The sequence below is a fragment of the Malus domestica genome, chromosome 03, assembly GCF_042453785.1.
Source record: "Malus domestica chromosome 03, GDT2T_hap1".
Taxonomy (NCBI): domain Eukaryota; kingdom Viridiplantae; phylum Streptophyta; class Magnoliopsida; order Rosales; family Rosaceae; genus Malus; species Malus domestica.
In genome coordinates, this window is record NC_091663.1 from 31,827,103 (window position 1) to 31,843,452 (window position 16,350).

Below are 16,350 nucleotides of genomic sequence, written 5' to 3' on the forward strand. Positions count from 1 at the left end.
TTGATTCTTATAAATGACGAATTTAAACCATATTATTGTTAACCTATTATGAGATTAAGCCGATCCTCCTTCTCCCTTAACGTAGATAATATCAACCGTTAAAAAAAAAAACAAAACTATCAGAATCTTTGTTCCCCACAAGATAATCACAAATCAACCGTGGTTTCTTTGGTATGTAATAAATTAGATATGCAAAAGCCCATCTTACTAAGATTATGATTGGTGAAGGAAGCAAATGCATGCCTTTCAGTTACCCCTCCCCCCAAAATCCATTTTGCAGTTTTCACTTTCTTAAAAATTGAAAGAAAAAAAATTCTTTTTCACTTTTTTAAAAGTTGAAAGAAAAAAAAAATTTGTAAAAACTATTTTGAGCTTTCAATTTTCAGTTTTCAGAAAAAGAAAAAATCAAAAATTTAAAGCCAACTTTTTTTTTTTTTTTTTTTTTGCAATAATCGCTTAAGTTGCATGAGAGTGAACCTATATTCCTTTTATTTCCCCTTTGGAGATGAAAAAATAAAAGCACATGAGAACATTATTCGTTTGTCACTGCTACATTGTCTTTTATTTTCTCTCATTGTACATTGTTAACTTTAAAAAAAAATTAATATTTATTATTATCACTGTTTTTTAAATTCTCGCTTAGAATTCGTTAGGCCCTATCTAGACGTTAGGCGGTTAGCCACTGCCCTATTTCTAAGCATTTGAAAATTAAGAAATTGCTTCTTGATGACGCCTAAACACCTGCCTAAACATCCACCAAGTTCGCGACTCTTATTTAGAAAAAAAAATAAAAAATATAACTTTCATTTTTTCAATAAATTATAAAAATAAAAAAAAACTTGTTGAATACTTAGATCAACAATCATTATATGCGTGCTCCTCATATTTTCAATCACGTTTTTTTTTTTTTTGTTAATATAAGTAGACATTTATTTATATGTTAGATAATAAATTTAATTAAAATTAAGAAAACCACCTAGGCCTTGCCTAGACACCTGAGCTCTAGGCTCCTGCCCGCTGCCTGACCAGCGCATGGAGAAGGGAGTTTCGTACCGAAATGCATAGGTAGAAATCCAACACTTTATCCATTAGGATATTACACCACATGCACTTTGTCCATTGTTAAACGATTAGTAATCTTGTGGATTTATTCACCAAATCACTATAAATTACAATTTTATAACATTTTAAGTGGTGAACAAAATTACAATCAAACTCAAAACTTTTCATGCTATTTTAACAATGGCAGAGAGCTAATGTCAAGACTTTGAAATCCCATATGTTGAATAATGAGTTCTCACAAAATGATTTGCGATGTAGTCCTCGGCCGGCTGCAGCGATACATCGGTGGAGCCTTAAGAAATGAACAACCGGTTTAAGCCAGAGCATCAAAGACTAAGCTTTCCGGAGTTGTTTCGTGAGATTTTCTGATCCGACAGAGACATACTGAGCACAACTCAGGTGGAATAGTGGATGATCATGTAACACTGGTTGGTTTGGCAAAGATTGAACCTCAATGAAGTGAATGATCAAGTTCCTATTTGTTGTTGGAGCACTGTGTTTTTCTTATCCAGTCTAGAATGTCTGAACAATCTTCGCATCTGATAAAATGCCTTCCGTGTCATAAACAAAACTATTTAGTATTTTGTCCACTGTGTCAATGTTGTGAATATCGCGTTAACGAATGGGAAAGACAACAAACTCAGGAAACTAAAAACAAAATAACCAAGACAAATAACACAAAAAATTTATGTGGTTCAACTATGTGGTCAGCAACAACAATCTTTGACTATGTCAATAACGAGTACGACGAATAATCTTGCCAAGCCTCTAGGATTAAGACTTGACGAAAAACCCAACAGTCAACAATTAACTTAACTGCAAGCCTTGAGTGTTTGTAAATCATACCAATTTTTAGGTCGATAAGCCTTTAGTTCGGCAACTTCTCGATGACTTGTTAATTCTTTCTTCATCCTCAGTGATTCAGGCACAACCAAATTTTCGGTGTTTTCATGGTATGCATCATAAATGAAGTCGAGCACCGTTTCCTGCATAAATTGCCCATTAAGAATTCACCGATTCATAGGCTTTGGGGAAATGAAGAACTTACACAGCCAAAACTTTGAGTGACGAAAATAATATAGGAACAATGCCTGGGAGGGCGGAAAGCTAAATCTCTCTTTCTGACAAATAATGAAAACAAGATTGGAGAAATACCAAGGGTTTGGAAGCATCAAGCCAGTTATAGATATGCTCGTTGCGAAACCATGTTAACTGCCGTTTTGCAAAATTTCTGCACACGAAATTGAAAAAATTCTATGACTGAATGTAATGTGTGAGAATCTTACTCTACAAAGCCACGAGGAGTATTAAGCTCTCATTGTCGCACCAGGTTTTCGACACAAACACGCACAGAAAGTTGGAAGCTCCCTTTGCTAATGAATAGACCGTAAAACAATTCGATAATCATAATACAAAATTAGAATCCAATCTGCAACTTCCTATATCTACTAACTGAAATTTAGTTTCGTTGTATCCCCACAAACACGATTTTTATAATGTACATTGAAAACGTCTCCAAGTTTGGCATAGCATATGGTATTATGGCTTTTGACACATGAATTTGAAGTAAAAATGCATTACCGAGATGCTTTCTGAAATTCAGGTAAAAAATTGTAGAACTCTCTTGGAAAACTAACTCCTTGCTGCCTACACATCAACAGATACTCCATAGCCTAAAATCAAACATTTCTTACTGTTACTACTATCACAGATAATAATAGAATGACCAAAAAAACAGTGTCACACAATTTTAATGAAACAAAATCAGACAACCATTGCTTCAATAATTAAAGAACAATAAACAATAGCGGTTGCATACTTGTCTGTAACCAATTGCTCTGGTTGCTGAATTTGAACTTGGAAGAAGACCCGAATCAAGAAGCCAATTAGCTTCCGACAAGATACCATCACTTCCTGCAGGAACTTAAAAACAAAACAGATTAAAAGAAAGAGAGAGGAAAAAAAAGTACCTCACCCCCATTGAAATTCTAATCCTAACAGATCAGGTTGTGTAAAACAAATGAATCGCCTGATCTGATTTTGAAACTTCAAAGGCGAATGATCAATTTGTAGTGATGTGTTATAATATATTTACCTGATAGCATATCTTCACATCGGTAGTCAATTGATTTATAAAGATCAACTCTTTTGCTTGAGAGGAAAAAACAAAGAAAATCATAGTCCAATTCCTTTGATTTTACTTCCTCCATAACATCAGTTGAAGGACTAGCGTCATTTGCATCACACTGTTTCCGGAAAGAATCATACGGCACTTGAAATGCAGATGGAGGTGATCCACTAGACTGCATTGCTGAACATGTATATGTTATGTGCATCCAACATCAGTAAAATGGAGGGACATAAGCTTCTAAATGCAAAACAACTCAACTAAAGAGTGAATATTGAGGCAGATATATTAACCAGATATTGATGTGTCTGTGTCCAAGGAATGCATAATATTAGAACCAGAAAACATATCAAACCAACCATAATAATCTCAAGGCTGCGTCTTAATCGATACCAGTCATTAGCAGCCAAAAGTTGAGCCTTTGGGTCACCTGCCTTGACCACCAACTCCACAGCTGCATCCCAGTCGTCATTTTTCTGTAGGTCCTCTAAATCGGAATACACTTCAGATGCAATCTCTAGAAAGGCTTGTGTACAACAAAAAATCAATGCTATCAATACAATCACAAAGTAGAGAGAAAAATAATTAGGCTTATTACTCTTAATTACAGAGATTTTGTTTTTCTTATTCAGCAACGTCACCAATCAACATGCAGATGCCATTGCAAATTACATTATTTCACAAGGCAGGCCAGTTATGTTAATTTGTACTCAATATTCAAACTTTAATCAGACAAAAAACATCCTAACTTTAAAATGATGAGAAAAACAAAAAAGATATTGGCACATACCATCGCAAGTACAATCCAGTACCACCAGTAACTATAGGAACCCGGCCACTATCAAGAATACTTCTTATAGCTTGCCTAGCATCCTCAAAAAAAAACCGTCCAACAGAATAGTCTGAAGAATAAAACACGTGGAAGAATAAAACACGTGTTGAAGTGGCAGAACATAAATATCCAAAATCCCGAACCTAGCAACACACCTTTAGATGGGTGCGGTATGCCAACAAGATGATGTGGTGCCTCTTGCACCAAAAGAAAGAAAAACACAAAACATTAAAGAGTATCACAATGATTCCACCAAATGAACCAAATTTGTTGGTCAAGTTCCAGTTACTAATAACAGACCAGTTGAGAATAGAATGCAAAGGGAGACGTTGTCCAACTGAAAGGCTCCTCAACAACAACAACAACAAAGCCTTTTCCCACCAAGTGGGGTCGGCTATATGAATCCTAGAACGCCATTGCGCTCGGTTGGATTCATTTTCATAAGGATTCGACGTAACCGAGGAGTGCCGGCTGTCGACTACCTGACGCCCTCCCCCTCCTCCTTTATCCGGGCTTGGGACCGGCAATGTAAGATAAACTGAAAGGCTCCTGCCTGAAAAAAAAATGTGGAGAAGTTATCTATTATATATATACACACACACACGCACATATACATACACACACACATATATATATATATATGAAATTCGTCTTAAAGATCAAATCTATACAATAGAGTTATAACATATGATACTATTCCTGAACTGCACATTAACTGTGGATATTGTAGGATTTGTTGGAGAAGATAATATGAACTGCTAGTCTTTGAAACTGTTAACATTCAAGTCAGATATGAGTCACATGATGGAACAGTAGCATCCACAAACATCGTGTTAGAAATGATAAAGCGTAAAATTTGAGCACAACATTAACACCATAGTGACAATTATTCGGAATCAAAGAGAATTCAAAACCTAATTTAATGGGAAAACATAAAACTAAGACGGCGTACGATGCATCTGAAATCAACATACTCTAGAAATCTAGATTACCATAGTTCAATTACAATGTAGAATCATGCCTGCACTAAATGTGCAAATTTCTCAATTACACAAGCACCTGTCTTTCAGCTGGCGAAGGCTTGGCAGATCCAATATCAAGACCCCGAAATACCTGTGGCACAAAAGCCAAAACAAACAAATTCACTTCGACAATATGGCACTACCTATTAATTCTACAAGCGTCAACAAAAGGAAATTCAATCAAGGCAATGCCATAAGGCTTTCTTTGTTCTCATGGCAGAGAGAGCGATGTTATCCATACACCAATAGAACCGGCTTTTACTGAGGGAGATTGGAAATTCAATCACGGCAATGTCTATAAGCGGGGGCCTTAGCATTACCGATTGAAGGCAGGCTTGATTCACGAAATTGACCAGAACAAGTCAAAATTCTCAAGGAAACAAATTCAATACTTTCGGGTATAAAACAATGTCAACTTTCTACCTATTACCTTCCTACATTTTCTCATCAACCAAACATGGTTTATCACTAAATACCCAATAAACTAAATTACTTGCAAGTTAGAATCTTTAGAAAACCCAACTAACCAGTTTGCTGCTTAGTTCGAAAGAAGCTAAATTTTCCCATTTTCTTCCCCTTTTCCCCAGTATCCTAACAAAGAACAACAAAAACCAACAACTGGGTATTGTATTTTCGCTCAAACCTGGACGGAGTCGGCGCTTATAATCTCTCCATTGAGCCGCTTAGCGAGCTCCAGAGCGAGGCGAGTCTTCCCGGAGCCGGTGGGCCCAGATACCTCTATCACCTTCTCCTTCTCTTTATTCTTGGTGGCTGAAACAGAGCAGGCGGTGGTCAGACGCCGCCGGCGGAGAGTGAAAGTCAGCAGCCCAGCCGTCCTGAGGACCCGCGGGCAAAATGTACCGACACAACTGCTACTGGTTATCATATTTTTGGTTGGGGAGGAAGAGACAGGTTTGGATTGGATTGGATTGGATTATTTTTGTGTTCGGTCGGGTTTAGAGAGGGTTTTGGGTCTCAACTCTTATTGGACATTTCCATATGTTTTTCGTTTATTTTATTTCATTTTATTTTTAAATTTCTTTTTCTTCTCACACTTGAACTTGTTCATCAAGTATGAGATAGTATTTTTTTAATACGAGTGATATTTTACATTAATTTATACCGAATAGAAAGAGTTTGAATCTGTAACGCAGTAGGTTGAAGAGGAACATCTTACCACTAAGGCAATCCACCACTTGCAAGTATGAGATTGTTATTTATGTGTAAAGAGTTACTCTTCTTTATGCACAAATTAGAATTTGAAATTAATGTGTGCTTAAATTTCTCCTTTTTTTCCCTTAAAAAAAAGACTAGCTGTTGGCTTCATCACAACAGTCCACGCTTCCAAAAATCGAAAAGACTCAGATAAACATTTCAGCATTCCCCTTGCAACTTAAACTTCTCTATATTGAAGTATTAATGAGATATTTTCTTGTGAAACCATCACCATTTTTACTATAAAATGGTGATGTGCTTAAACATGCCACCTCTCTTAATCCATCGAAAATATTGTTACTCGAAAAAAATAAATTTAATTTAATAATAAGAAGATTTGTTTACGATCTAAAGGTCCACATCAGAACTCAAAACAATCACAGGATTCACAGCTTGATCCTACCAACTGGTGGTTGCATGTTGTAACTTCACCTAAAACACTTAGAACTCAAGCTACCATTTTCAATTACTTCACCAACAAAATGTCCTTTAACAATCAAACACTTCCGCACCCACCATCTTCATCCCCTTCCCCAAATGACAAAGCAGCAGCCCTCCCTCGACCGGCGAATCCAGTCCCTCTTCCCGTTTGCACTGGCCTCGCTGCTTGTCCTAGGGACCGCACGCCTAGTCCTCGACGCCTTGAAGAGCAATGACAGCTTTGTCTTTCAGATGTATGGCTGGCCAAGAGGCCAGAAACCGAGACCGGCAGTTGTTATTTCACCGGAGGACCGGATTGACGAGAGATGCAATGTGTTTGAAGGGAAGTGGGTGTGGGATAATTTGTCACATCCTCACTATACAGAAGAGAGCTGCCCCTACTTGGTAAAGCAAGTTACTTGCCAGAGGAATGGGAGGCCTGATTCTTACTACAAGAATTGGAGGTGGCAACCAAATGACTGCAACCTCCCAAGGTCAAAACTCTAATTTTTCTAGTGTACAAGACCGTCGTATTGTCACGTGGTCTAACTAATTCATCAAGATCATTACACGTTTATCTGTTTATTAGTGCTATACCTTAATCCATCACATATCAACATTAATAGTCATCTAATCATATTATGATTAGTGAATTAGTAATACCACATGACTATGTGACAGTCACGCTAAAACATATGTGTCGAGGCATTCCATGTCTTTTTTGTTTACTTAGTGAGTGGCTTTGGCTTTGAAAATTCAGGTTTGATGCTTTGAAGCTAATGCAGATTTTGAGGGGCAAAAGGCTGATGTTTGTTGGAGACTCAGTACAAAGAGGCCAGTTTGAATCCCTGGTCTGCATGGTTCAATCTATAACACAAGGAAAAAGGTCCCTCCAAAGAGTCCCTCCTCGAAAGATCTTCAGAGTAGAGGTAAACCTCACGTTTTATAACACTAAACCGTACTCACGGCAAGAGTTCGACGTCCCCTCACCCTTTTTTTCTTTCGCAGGAGTTTGATGCATCGATTGAGTACTACTGGGCTCCGTTTCTCGTGGAGTCTATTTCGGACCACGCGACGAAACATACTGTGCTGAAACGGCTGGTGAACCTTGACTCCATAGCTAACCACGGCAAGCACTGGGAAGGAGTAGATATCTTGGTGTTTGAGAGCTATGTGTGGTGGATGCACAGCCCTACAGTCAATGCTACGTGAGTGACATAAATTTGTAGGGCACCCCTATGTTATAAATCTCATTGCTCTTCAGATTTCAGTTAGTATCCCGTGTTTCTCTATCTGTCAAACGAAAAACTGTTTTTGAAAACATTACCACACGAAGGCCTTATGTTTTTTTATTTTTTTTTCCTTTATGCCAGATATGGATCTCCAGATGTACAAGAATATAAAGTCACTACAGCATACAAACTAGCCTTACAAACTTGGGCAGACTGGTTAGAATCCAGCATCGACCCTGAAAGGCAAAAGGTCTTCTTCATGAGCATGTCTCCAACACATTTATGGTAAGAGTTTCACACTTCTCACTCGAACATCTTCAAAAGCGTAAAGAGGAAAGTGAAAAAACGTTTTTTCAATACGAAGCGATATTGGGAAAAGAGAGAGTCAAACACATGATCTCGAGTGTATAGGTGGTCCCACAAAGCCCCTTGCTATATATAATAACATGTGTCATGAATCTGGCGTTCACAATTTAGAGTTTTATTCGTAATCATGGAAACTTGACAGAAATCTCTTTTTTAGGAGTTGGGAATGGAAGCCGGGAAGTGACGAAAACTGCTTCAATGAGTCATACCCGATTGAGGGTTCATACTGGGGAACTGGTTCAAACATGGAAATCATGGATATTATACACGACCAAATGCAGGATCTGAAAGCGAAGGTAACATTTTTGAATATCACCCAATTGTCAGAGTACCGAAAAGATGCACACACATCGGTTTATGGAGAACGTCGGGGAAAGCTCTTGACGAAGAAACAAAGATCGGATCCTAAAAAATTCGCCGACTGCATTCACTGGTGCCTACCTGGGGTTCCTGATACATGGAATGAAATTTTGTATGCACATTTGATGAAGAGTCACCAAAATATTTTGTAACACGAATTTAACAATCAAGTCTTCGATAAAATGTACGAAGGGTACATTTGTATGCTAATATTGAGGATTAGTAGTGCAGCATTTTTCCAGGAAGAAGAGAGAGATGTAACACCTGCAATAGCATTTGTATTGAACTCTTTTGTTGATCTTCTTCAACCCTAAACCCTAAACGAAATACGACTTGAATTGAATTTGTTGACCGCAAGCATACAAAATTCAAAACGCTTTCGTTGTTCTTCTTAGCTAGCAAACAACGGGCAAGAGGAGATAAAATCCAGAAACAATACTGACCAGCTAGAACTCAATACTATAATTTTTAACTAGTTTATTTTGTGTATTTCAACAATGAGATAGAAGAATCATCCTCGATTTATAAATATGCGGTTTTGTATAATTCTCACCATATTTACCTGCAAAGGCAAGCGGCCTTTTAACCACTCCGTTGAAATATTTACAGGGACACGTTATTTACAGGAGCTCCCATTCAGAATCACAGGCATCATCAGTTTCCGAACTTTTCACGTTAGAGAGTGTTTGTTGGCTGGTTTCTATATGACTGTCTCCGAACCAAATTGCTAGCTGTTTGTACTCCTTTGCCAACCTCTTCTTTGATGTAAAAGCATCCTGGATTCTTTTCTGAATTTAAGAAAGAAAAAAGAAAATTGATCAGTCAGGCTCATGTTGCTATTTAGGTACATAATGTTCTGATACAATTTCATAATTTTTTAAAATAATATATAATAAAAAAAATTTCCGATAAAATCATTGATCTCTAGAAAGTTCAGATGGGTGACTGCAAAATAAATCTAAATTAGAGTTAACTGTAAAGCGTAAATATGCTTTAAATGTGAGAACGAATCCATAAGCATATTCCATGTAAAATGCCAGTCTGAAATGATGCATGCAATCTTCTTTGTCTTCTCATTCATTTCAATAGAAATTTGTAAGTGTTTGGACAATGGAATACCGTATAACATGTACCTTGTATGATCTTTGTTTTCTTGCCCTGCTAGAGACAGCATGCAATACGCTATCATCTACAATGACACAGCTCTCCTCCAGCTGTACCTTATCATGGAAATCAACACTCCTCTCCTCCAGCTTTACCTTATCATGCAAATCGATGGTTTCCATAGAAGAGCGAGAAAAATCACTACTTGATTCATCTGAACTTCCTGTAAACAATTAACGACATTAAAGAAAAGGTGACATCATAAACACATCATAAAAGGATCTGGTCTAGATCAGTTCAAAGCTAATAGATAGCGTTAAGGCTCTGCATGATTGCAACATCAATCGCAACACCATTGCTTTTACTACCAACAAAAATTCATATGAATGTATCTCAGGAATCTCACTTCTGATATCTCCAGGAAGGCAATAGACTTTGAGCCTAGGAGTTTTAAACATGAACAACAGGAAAGAAAATAAAAAGAAGTACCAAATGCACATTCTGCCACATACCAATATCTAAAGACGGCTTAAGAGCATCATACTGAACAGAGTCGCATATTTCAACTTGCTTCTTTCTAGATGGTACTGTCAGAGGCATGAACTCTGCAGTTCTGGAAGTGCCTTCTGCTGTAATAGTAATACCCAAGTTAATCAATACTGGTTTTTCATAGAAAGCAAGAGTACATCTATAACAAGCCAACCAAAAATACTAACCTACTGATTCAGGTGATATGACACTGCTGAAACAAGATTGCCCCATATTGATGTCCTTATTCTCACCAGACACAGATAGAGATGAAGCAGATGATGGGTGCCCAGTAGAATCATTAGATACACACCCAACCACCTCACCAGATTCCAGGGATAAGTTTTCAGGAGAATACCCAGAGAGCCAAGGTGATTTCTTTGCAGTGGAGCTGCTGAAGGATGCAAGTTCCACAGTCTCGATAGCGTTCTCCCCAGATACAACTGAAAAGGCAATTTCAGTAGTAGTACTTGATGCACCAGATACACACTCAGTTTCATCCAAAGTGTTATCACAAACATTCAATTTTTGTTCGGACTCCAATCCATATGCAGAGCTTGCAGGTGCAACCTCAGGCAAATCAGTACGTTTATTTTTATGATTGCTATGAGAAAATACCCCGTGTGGGGACACTACAAAATGTTCTGCCACAAAAGAAGAAGTTAACTCCTCTAATATAGGTGCAGACACTTTTATGGCAGTTTCTTCATTGTTTGCTTCCGAGTCTTTATTGGTAGAAATGTCATCAAACTCTGGAACCGACAAGTCAGACTCTGATACCTCAGGGGTATTCAAGGAAGCTGGAGAACTAGGTTGACCTGCAAGGTTATATTTACTGAAGATAAGACTCGGCTGGTGTGGATCAATTACACTGGGGTGTGTAGGTGTTTGGTTTTCAGTTGCATCTAAAGAATTTTCATTTGTCCAAACTTCATCAGTATTTTCCACAGATAACTCAGACTCTAAGACCTCAAGAGTATCCACTGCAGCAGGAGAACTAGATTGATCTGCAAGGTAATATTTCCTGCCAACAAGACTCAGCTGTTCAGTCACATGATCCATTACATTGGGCTCCATAGGCGATTGCTTTTCTGTTGAATCTAATGAGTTTTCAATGTTTCCCACAGATAAGTCGGACTCTGACACCTTAAGAGTATCCATTGAAGTTGGAGAACTAGGTTGATCTGGAAGGTGATACTTACTAGAGACAACACTCAACTGGTTTGTCCCACGATCCATTGCATTGAGATTTGTAGGTGATTTATTTTCCATCGCATCTACAAGACCTTCACTTGTCAAAACTTCATCAACCTTTCCCACAGATAAGTCAGACTTTGTCACCTCAACAGTATCTATTAAAGTTGGAGAACTAGGTTGATCGGCAATGTGATATTTACTAGAGACAAGACTCAGCTGGTTTTTCACTGGAGTCTTTACATTGGGCTCTGTAGGAGATTGCTTTTCAATTGCAACTAAAGACTTCTCATTTGCCAAAACTTCATCGATCTTTCCCACAGATAATTCCGACCCCTCAAGAGTATTCATTGTTGGAGGATTAGGTTGGTCTGGAAGGTCATTTTCCGTAGAGACCAGACTCAGCTGGTTTCTCACAGGATCCTTTACATTGGGCTCTCCAGGTGATTGGTTTGCAGTTACATCCAAAGAATTTTCCTTTATGTTTTCCCTTGACTTAACACTAATGGCAGATTTCTGTCTAACCATAGGAAGTAAATCTTGGACAGTATTAGAAAATTTCTTCACACTTTTACCCACAGTCTGCACCTGGTTTTCAACATATTTAATTGAGTCCTGCGAAAGAAATATATTCATTATTACGAGAGGAATTGACGACTTCAGTTACTGCATAGCAGCAACCACACTAATCAAAGATAAGATGCAAATGAAATATTTTTCATTTGGGCTTTTTTTGCCCTTATTACCTGATTCACAATACCATCCGCCTCCTGGCAGATTGCTTCAAATTTCTGGTAAATGTTTCCAACCCAATTCATACTTTTGAGTTTTTTAAAATCCATCACGACCACCAAACTGTACCTGCAACCAGTCAAATTGTATTTTTTTTTTTAGTTGTTTACATTAGTCAGACATAGAGAGGACAGCAAAAATTACCATCCCAGGCTCCCAGCTCAAGTACAGGCATAGTGAGAAAACAGAGGTATAACATAGAATATCATAGTAGATGAACTACAATGTGCATAATAAGTTCACGTTAAGTCCCAGATTACAAATTTTTCGAGTGACAAACAAAACTGTGCATAAAGTTAACACAAGGCAGAAGAGAACAAAGCAAAGGTATTATAGGTTACGGGAAGTATCACAGTTGCAGTAAAATAGAATCGAAGCAAGGAAATTGATCTAAACCTGACAGTGAATGAAAATGCATGAAAAGACCAAATAATAAACCAAATTATTTCTGACGAATTGAGAGGTTACTGGTCTAGAGAGCACGGAGTACGGAAAATATCCAAGATAACCATCAATGCAACGATTGTATATTTGTATATCTGAGGATCACTATTTTGTGCGTACACTATATTAAATATACTTATTCATATATATATGTATGTATGCATATGTATAAGTACGGGCTTTGTATACCTATTCAATGTCTTCTAAAACTAAATAGAAAAGTTCCTCAAATTCAAGACTTTTACCTATTCTTTAACACTTAAAACACACAAGTCTTGAGCAACACCTATATTTTCGTTTACACCGCCTTACCAGTGCTTCTTTCGTTTACACCACCTTAGCTGCTCTTATGAAAGTCACAAGCAACATCAACCGCGTGCAAGCACATTCTTAACCGGGGTTTCAATCTTTAAACTCATAAGAGAAACAAAACCAAATAAAATTTAGGGTTTAACAAATTCATATAAATTTCATACATGAGTCTTCCATCATCATCTCGCCCAAGAACAAAAACAGAGTTTTTTTTCAAACAGTAATCACAATTAAGCTATTAATTTAAACTTGATCAAACTCTCTCATCAATCACCATCATCAAATTCAATTCCAAAACCCAAAACTCACACTGAAATTAAATCATTCTCAGAATTCACATAACAGGCAAACAAAAACAAAAACAGAAACACAGGAGCTCTCTAAATACAGAAAAACATAAGCTATGTATAATTGTACACACAAAATTCAAAACAATGATCCAAATATAAACACATACATGCATATATAATTGTTACAATTCGGAAAAAGGTTTTTTCCGTACAAAAGAAGAAAAAAAAACCAGCAAAAATAAATTTAAAGTGTGCGAATTGAATGGAAAAGCAACGCAATTTGAATGAATAAGAAAGACAGAAAAGAGGAGGAGAAGAATTACCGGCATCTGGTGACGCCGGCAAGCTTAGTTGGACCTTTCTGTGATGGCAAAGAGAGAGAGAGAGAGAGGAGAGAGAGGAGAGAGAGGTTTAGGGAGAAGGAAGGGGAGGGTTTAATAAAGAACGTCTTTGTTATGTTTGTTTATCTTAATCGCATATTATTATTAAATAATAAAGTTTAAATTATATAATTTCAGTCCTACTGAACTTCCATATATTTGATTGGGAAAATGTCAGCCGGGCCTCCTCCTCCTCCTCCTCCAATCCTCCTTCGGCCCTCCTCCTGTCCTCTCCTTCCTTCGCTTTTTAGAGTGCTACTATGCTCATCCCGTTTTTATCTCTCATCCCCATTTATTTTACCACCTACCATTAAAAGAAAAAACAACAGGATAATATTTCCACACCCGTCATCATTTCTAAAATAATCTTAATATTTAAAATTTTAACCATAAATAAAAAAAGAAAATAACAATTGAATTTTTTTTTTTTTAAATTTGCTCAATGAATTGGGTCTAGTACTTCTTGTCAATGGATTTTTTTCGATGGTGTCAACGGAAAAGCTTGAGATAACATAGCTTTTTGAAAATTTCCCTTTGGATCTCACCTAGAGAAGGTTGTCGTGGGTTGGATTTGGACGAGAGAAGCTATCGCGTGTGTGGCATATGATGAAGGCAAGGCATTCCAGTCGGGTTGTGCATATAGAGGAGTCATATGGGATTTGCAGAAGGTCAGCAAGCAAGCAGTAGGTCTGTGGGTTCATCGTGCGTTTTGGGTTTCAAAACCACTTGAAGTGTTTTCTGCAAGCGTCAGTTATGTGATTCTTCCAAGAAGCATTTTAAGTACTTTTCCAAAATTTACTTGCATTTTTACTAAGGATTAGTTTCAAAAATATTTTCACCAAAAGTGCTTTCAGTTATTTTAAAAACACATCTAAACGAGTTCTAAGTGAGTCGAGGAGTGAGTTATGGCTCATAATGGGCTAGTAATATTGTGGTTCAAATTCACCTTTGGCGACAATTGAATCTAAATTCTCTCACTGTTGACCGTAAAAACTACCAAGCCTACATGGCGCGCAAGCCTAGTAACTAATAAGCTAATTACGTCTTTCGATTATGTGCGGGGCATGCCAACTTGACGGCGCTGGGGAGTAAAATGTGTTGATGTGGCGTTGAGCGCGCTGCTGACTTCTTGATCTTGCGACTGCAGCCGAGGAAGGAACACGTCTCGGCCTTTGGGTTCTAGAGCCTGAAGACAAGGCTACTAATCTTGCAAAGTTCACGAGTCGTCGGCGCCAGGTTCGATCATGGTGATTATGTTCGTGAGAGTATAAGCACGTCGAACTGGCACCAGATTATATGGACACAAATACTCAAAATAGATGTATGTCTTGATGGTAAATATGGGTCAACCATCTGAATGCCGAACTTTGAAACTTACTTGCGCGTATCCAATCATAAAACAACTCAACTTTCAATGTGCCGAGCCTAGCAATCTGTAAAACCTCACTTCGCCAAGAAGACTGATGAGATGACCTCTACCAACAAGGATTCGGAAATCCTTCTCGACCGAGACTTGGATAAATAACCAGTCGGCCTCAAAGCAGTGCTGTCTATCCAAACTGAAGATACTCCTCGGTCGGCTAATTCTACAGCTCCAATGTTGTCTATCCAAACCAAGGTTCTAAAAAACGCAAGGGCTAGTTGGGCGGTGGGCTAGCGCCTAGTGCCTAGGCGGGCGCCTAGGCGGATTTAGGTAAATTTATTGCATATCTTGTAAATAAATGTATATTGACACTTACAAAAAATTATACTTGTATGAAATCCATGAATAAGATAATAAAATAATGATAAAATACAAAAAAAGTATCCAACAATATCTCTCCAATAGATAAGATTTTTTTTATTTTTTAATGAACTAGATGGTATAAGATGAAAGTTCATATGATAATAAGTACGTATTACTTAATAAATATTTTTTTAAAGATTATTTATTATATAGTGAACTTAAAAAAAAAAAAGTAAAAGTGTAAACATTGTGGTTTGTAGTCTGTAAAAAGGGATGTGGGGCACACCACACCAATATTCAATGTATGTTTGACAATTGATTAGAAGGTAATTAATTTTAAAAAAAATAAAACAAAAAGTGGAGTGGAATTATGTCACATGGGGAAGTGGGAAGAGAGAGAAACACATTTCTATCTGCTTCTTCCTTTCATCTTCTTCTTCTTCCTTTCGTCTTCATGAAACGCAGAAATGTAGAAACAGAACAACGCAGCTCTCTGCAACAACAAAAAGTTTAAAACGTCCAGACCACCTAGGCCATCGAGTCGTCCGCCTAAGTCGCCCAAGCACCGCCTAAGCTGCCTCTGCGCCCGCCTAATCCTCTTGCCGATTTTTCTCCCGATTATGGGCTAATCGGAGCCGCTGGCCACCTTGTAGCGCCTAGGCGGCCGCCTAAGCCGATTTTTAGAACACTGATCCAAACTAAAGATGTCGCCGGTTGCCTTCATAGTGCTGTTTATCCAAACTGAAGATGTGTTGGCGGGAAGAAAGGGGAGAAGGATAGGTTGTTGAGAAGCTTTGTGCAGGGCAATTTGTGTGTTGAATTGGAGGGGGCCTTTCTCGTTGTATATCTTCTTGTATTTATAGGACTACATACACATGCGCTTTTCGTGAAGTATTCTTTGTTGACCATAATTGAATTCTCTTGAAGATAATCACCTCATTCG

The 16,350-nt window shown here is 37.7% G+C and overlaps 4 protein-coding genes across 8 annotated transcripts; 1 reads left to right on the plus strand and 3 right to left on the minus strand.

Annotated features, from left to right (window-relative positions):
* Positions 1-1,119: 1,119 nt before the first annotated feature.
* LOC103444894 (tRNA dimethylallyltransferase 9-like) lies at positions 1,120-4,439 on the minus strand. Its single transcript, XM_070819727.1, has 10 exons — positions 4,435-4,439; positions 4,178-4,310; positions 3,981-4,011; positions 3,550-3,716; positions 3,158-3,365; positions 2,882-2,976; positions 2,644-2,735; positions 2,218-2,293; positions 1,909-2,048; positions 1,120-1,613 (listed from the first exon to the last, which is right to left on the minus strand). The coding sequence occupies exons 1-10, from the start codon at positions 4,437-4,439 to the stop codon at positions 1,538-1,540; spliced, it is 1,023 nt and encodes a 340-aa protein (XP_070675828.1). The 3' UTR covers positions 1,120-1,537.
* Positions 4,440-4,457: 18 nt separating this feature from the next.
* LOC139194123 (tRNA dimethylallyltransferase 9-like) lies at positions 4,458-6,011 on the minus strand. The gene is made up of 3 exons (XM_070818458.1): positions 5,688-6,011; positions 5,082-5,135; positions 4,458-4,575 (listed from the first exon to the last, which is right to left on the minus strand). The coding sequence occupies exons 1-3, from the start codon at positions 5,928-5,930 to the stop codon at positions 4,501-4,503; spliced, it is 372 nt and encodes a 123-aa protein (XP_070674559.1). The 5' UTR covers positions 5,931-6,011; the 3' UTR covers positions 4,458-4,500.
* Positions 6,012-6,750: 739 nt separating this feature from the next.
* Positions 6,751-8,980, plus strand: LOC103444895 (protein trichome birefringence-like 31). The gene is made up of 5 exons (XM_008383853.4): positions 6,751-7,173; positions 7,440-7,608; positions 7,688-7,887; positions 8,053-8,196; positions 8,435-8,980. Exons 1-5 carry the CDS (start codon positions 6,797-6,799, stop codon positions 8,787-8,789), a joined length of 1,245 nt encoding a protein of 414 aa, XP_008382075.3. The 5' UTR covers positions 6,751-6,796; the 3' UTR covers positions 8,790-8,980.
* Positions 8,318-13,947, minus strand: LOC114824045 (uncharacterized). 5 transcript variants are annotated; one of them, XR_011579473.1, is made up of 7 exons: positions 13,625-13,929; positions 12,210-12,324; positions 10,458-12,078; positions 10,254-10,370; positions 9,771-9,964; positions 9,200-9,425; positions 8,318-8,727 (listed from the first exon to the last, which is right to left on the minus strand). XR_011579473.1 is itself a non-coding variant. In XM_070819305.1 (6 exons), exons 2-6 carry the CDS (start codon positions 12,303-12,305, stop codon positions 9,258-9,260), a joined length of 2,196 nt encoding a protein of 731 aa, XP_070675406.1. In that variant the 5' UTR covers positions 12,306-12,324; positions 13,625-13,947; the 3' UTR covers positions 9,077-9,257. The 5 variants fall into 5 exon arrangements, 3 of the variants coding, with proteins under 3 accessions (XP_070675406.1, XP_070675407.1, XP_028956093.2); XR_011579474.1 differs by having other exon boundaries at positions 8,587-8,727; positions 9,191-9,425; XM_070819305.1 differs by lacking the exon at positions 8,318-8,727 and having other exon boundaries at positions 9,077-9,425; positions 13,625-13,947.
* Between the last annotated feature and the right edge of the window lie 2,403 nt (positions 13,948-16,350).

Coding starts and splice junctions, on each gene's coding strand:
- LOC103444894 (XM_070819727.1), bottom strand. Junction 2,736..2,881: donor GAGCAATTGGTTACAGACAA/GTATGCAACCGC, acceptor GTTTGATTTTAG/GCTATGGAGTATCTGTTGAT. Junction 2,049..2,217: donor TTGATGCTTCCAAACCCTTG/GTATTTCTCCAA, acceptor CAATTTATGCAG/GAAACGGTGCTCGACTTCAT.
- LOC139194123 (XM_070818458.1), bottom strand. CDS start 5,930: ATGATAACCAGTAGCAGTTGTGTCGGTACATTTTGCCCGCGGGTCCTC. Junction 5,136..5,687: donor TAAGCGCCGACTCCGTCCAG/GTTTGAGCGAAA, acceptor TTTGTGCCACAG/GTATTTCGGGGTCTTGATAT. Junction 4,576..5,081: donor CTTCGCCAGCTGAAAGACAG/GTGCTTGTGTAA, acceptor TTTTTTTTTCAG/GCAGGAGCCTTTCAGTTTAT.
- LOC103444895 (XM_008383853.4), top strand. CDS start 6,797: ATGACAAAGCAGCAGCCCTCCCTCGACCGGCGAATCCAGTCCCTCTTC. Junction 7,174..7,439: donor AATGACTGCAACCTCCCAAG/GTCAAAACTCTA, acceptor TTGAAAATTCAG/GTTTGATGCTTTGAAGCTAA. Junction 7,609..7,687: donor GAAAGATCTTCAGAGTAGAG/GTAAACCTCACG, acceptor TTTCTTTCGCAG/GAGTTTGATGCATCGATTGA.
- LOC114824045 (XM_070819305.1), bottom strand. CDS start 12,305: ATGGATTTTAAAAAACTCAAAAGTATGAATTGGGTTGGAAACATTTAC. Junction 10,371..10,457: donor CATATCACCTGAATCAGTAG/GTTAGTATTTTT, acceptor TTACTATTACAG/CAGAAGGCACTTCCAGAACT. Junction 9,965..10,253: donor TAAGCCGTCTTTAGATATTG/GTATGTGGCAGA, acceptor AATTGTTTACAG/GAAGTTCAGATGAATCAAGT.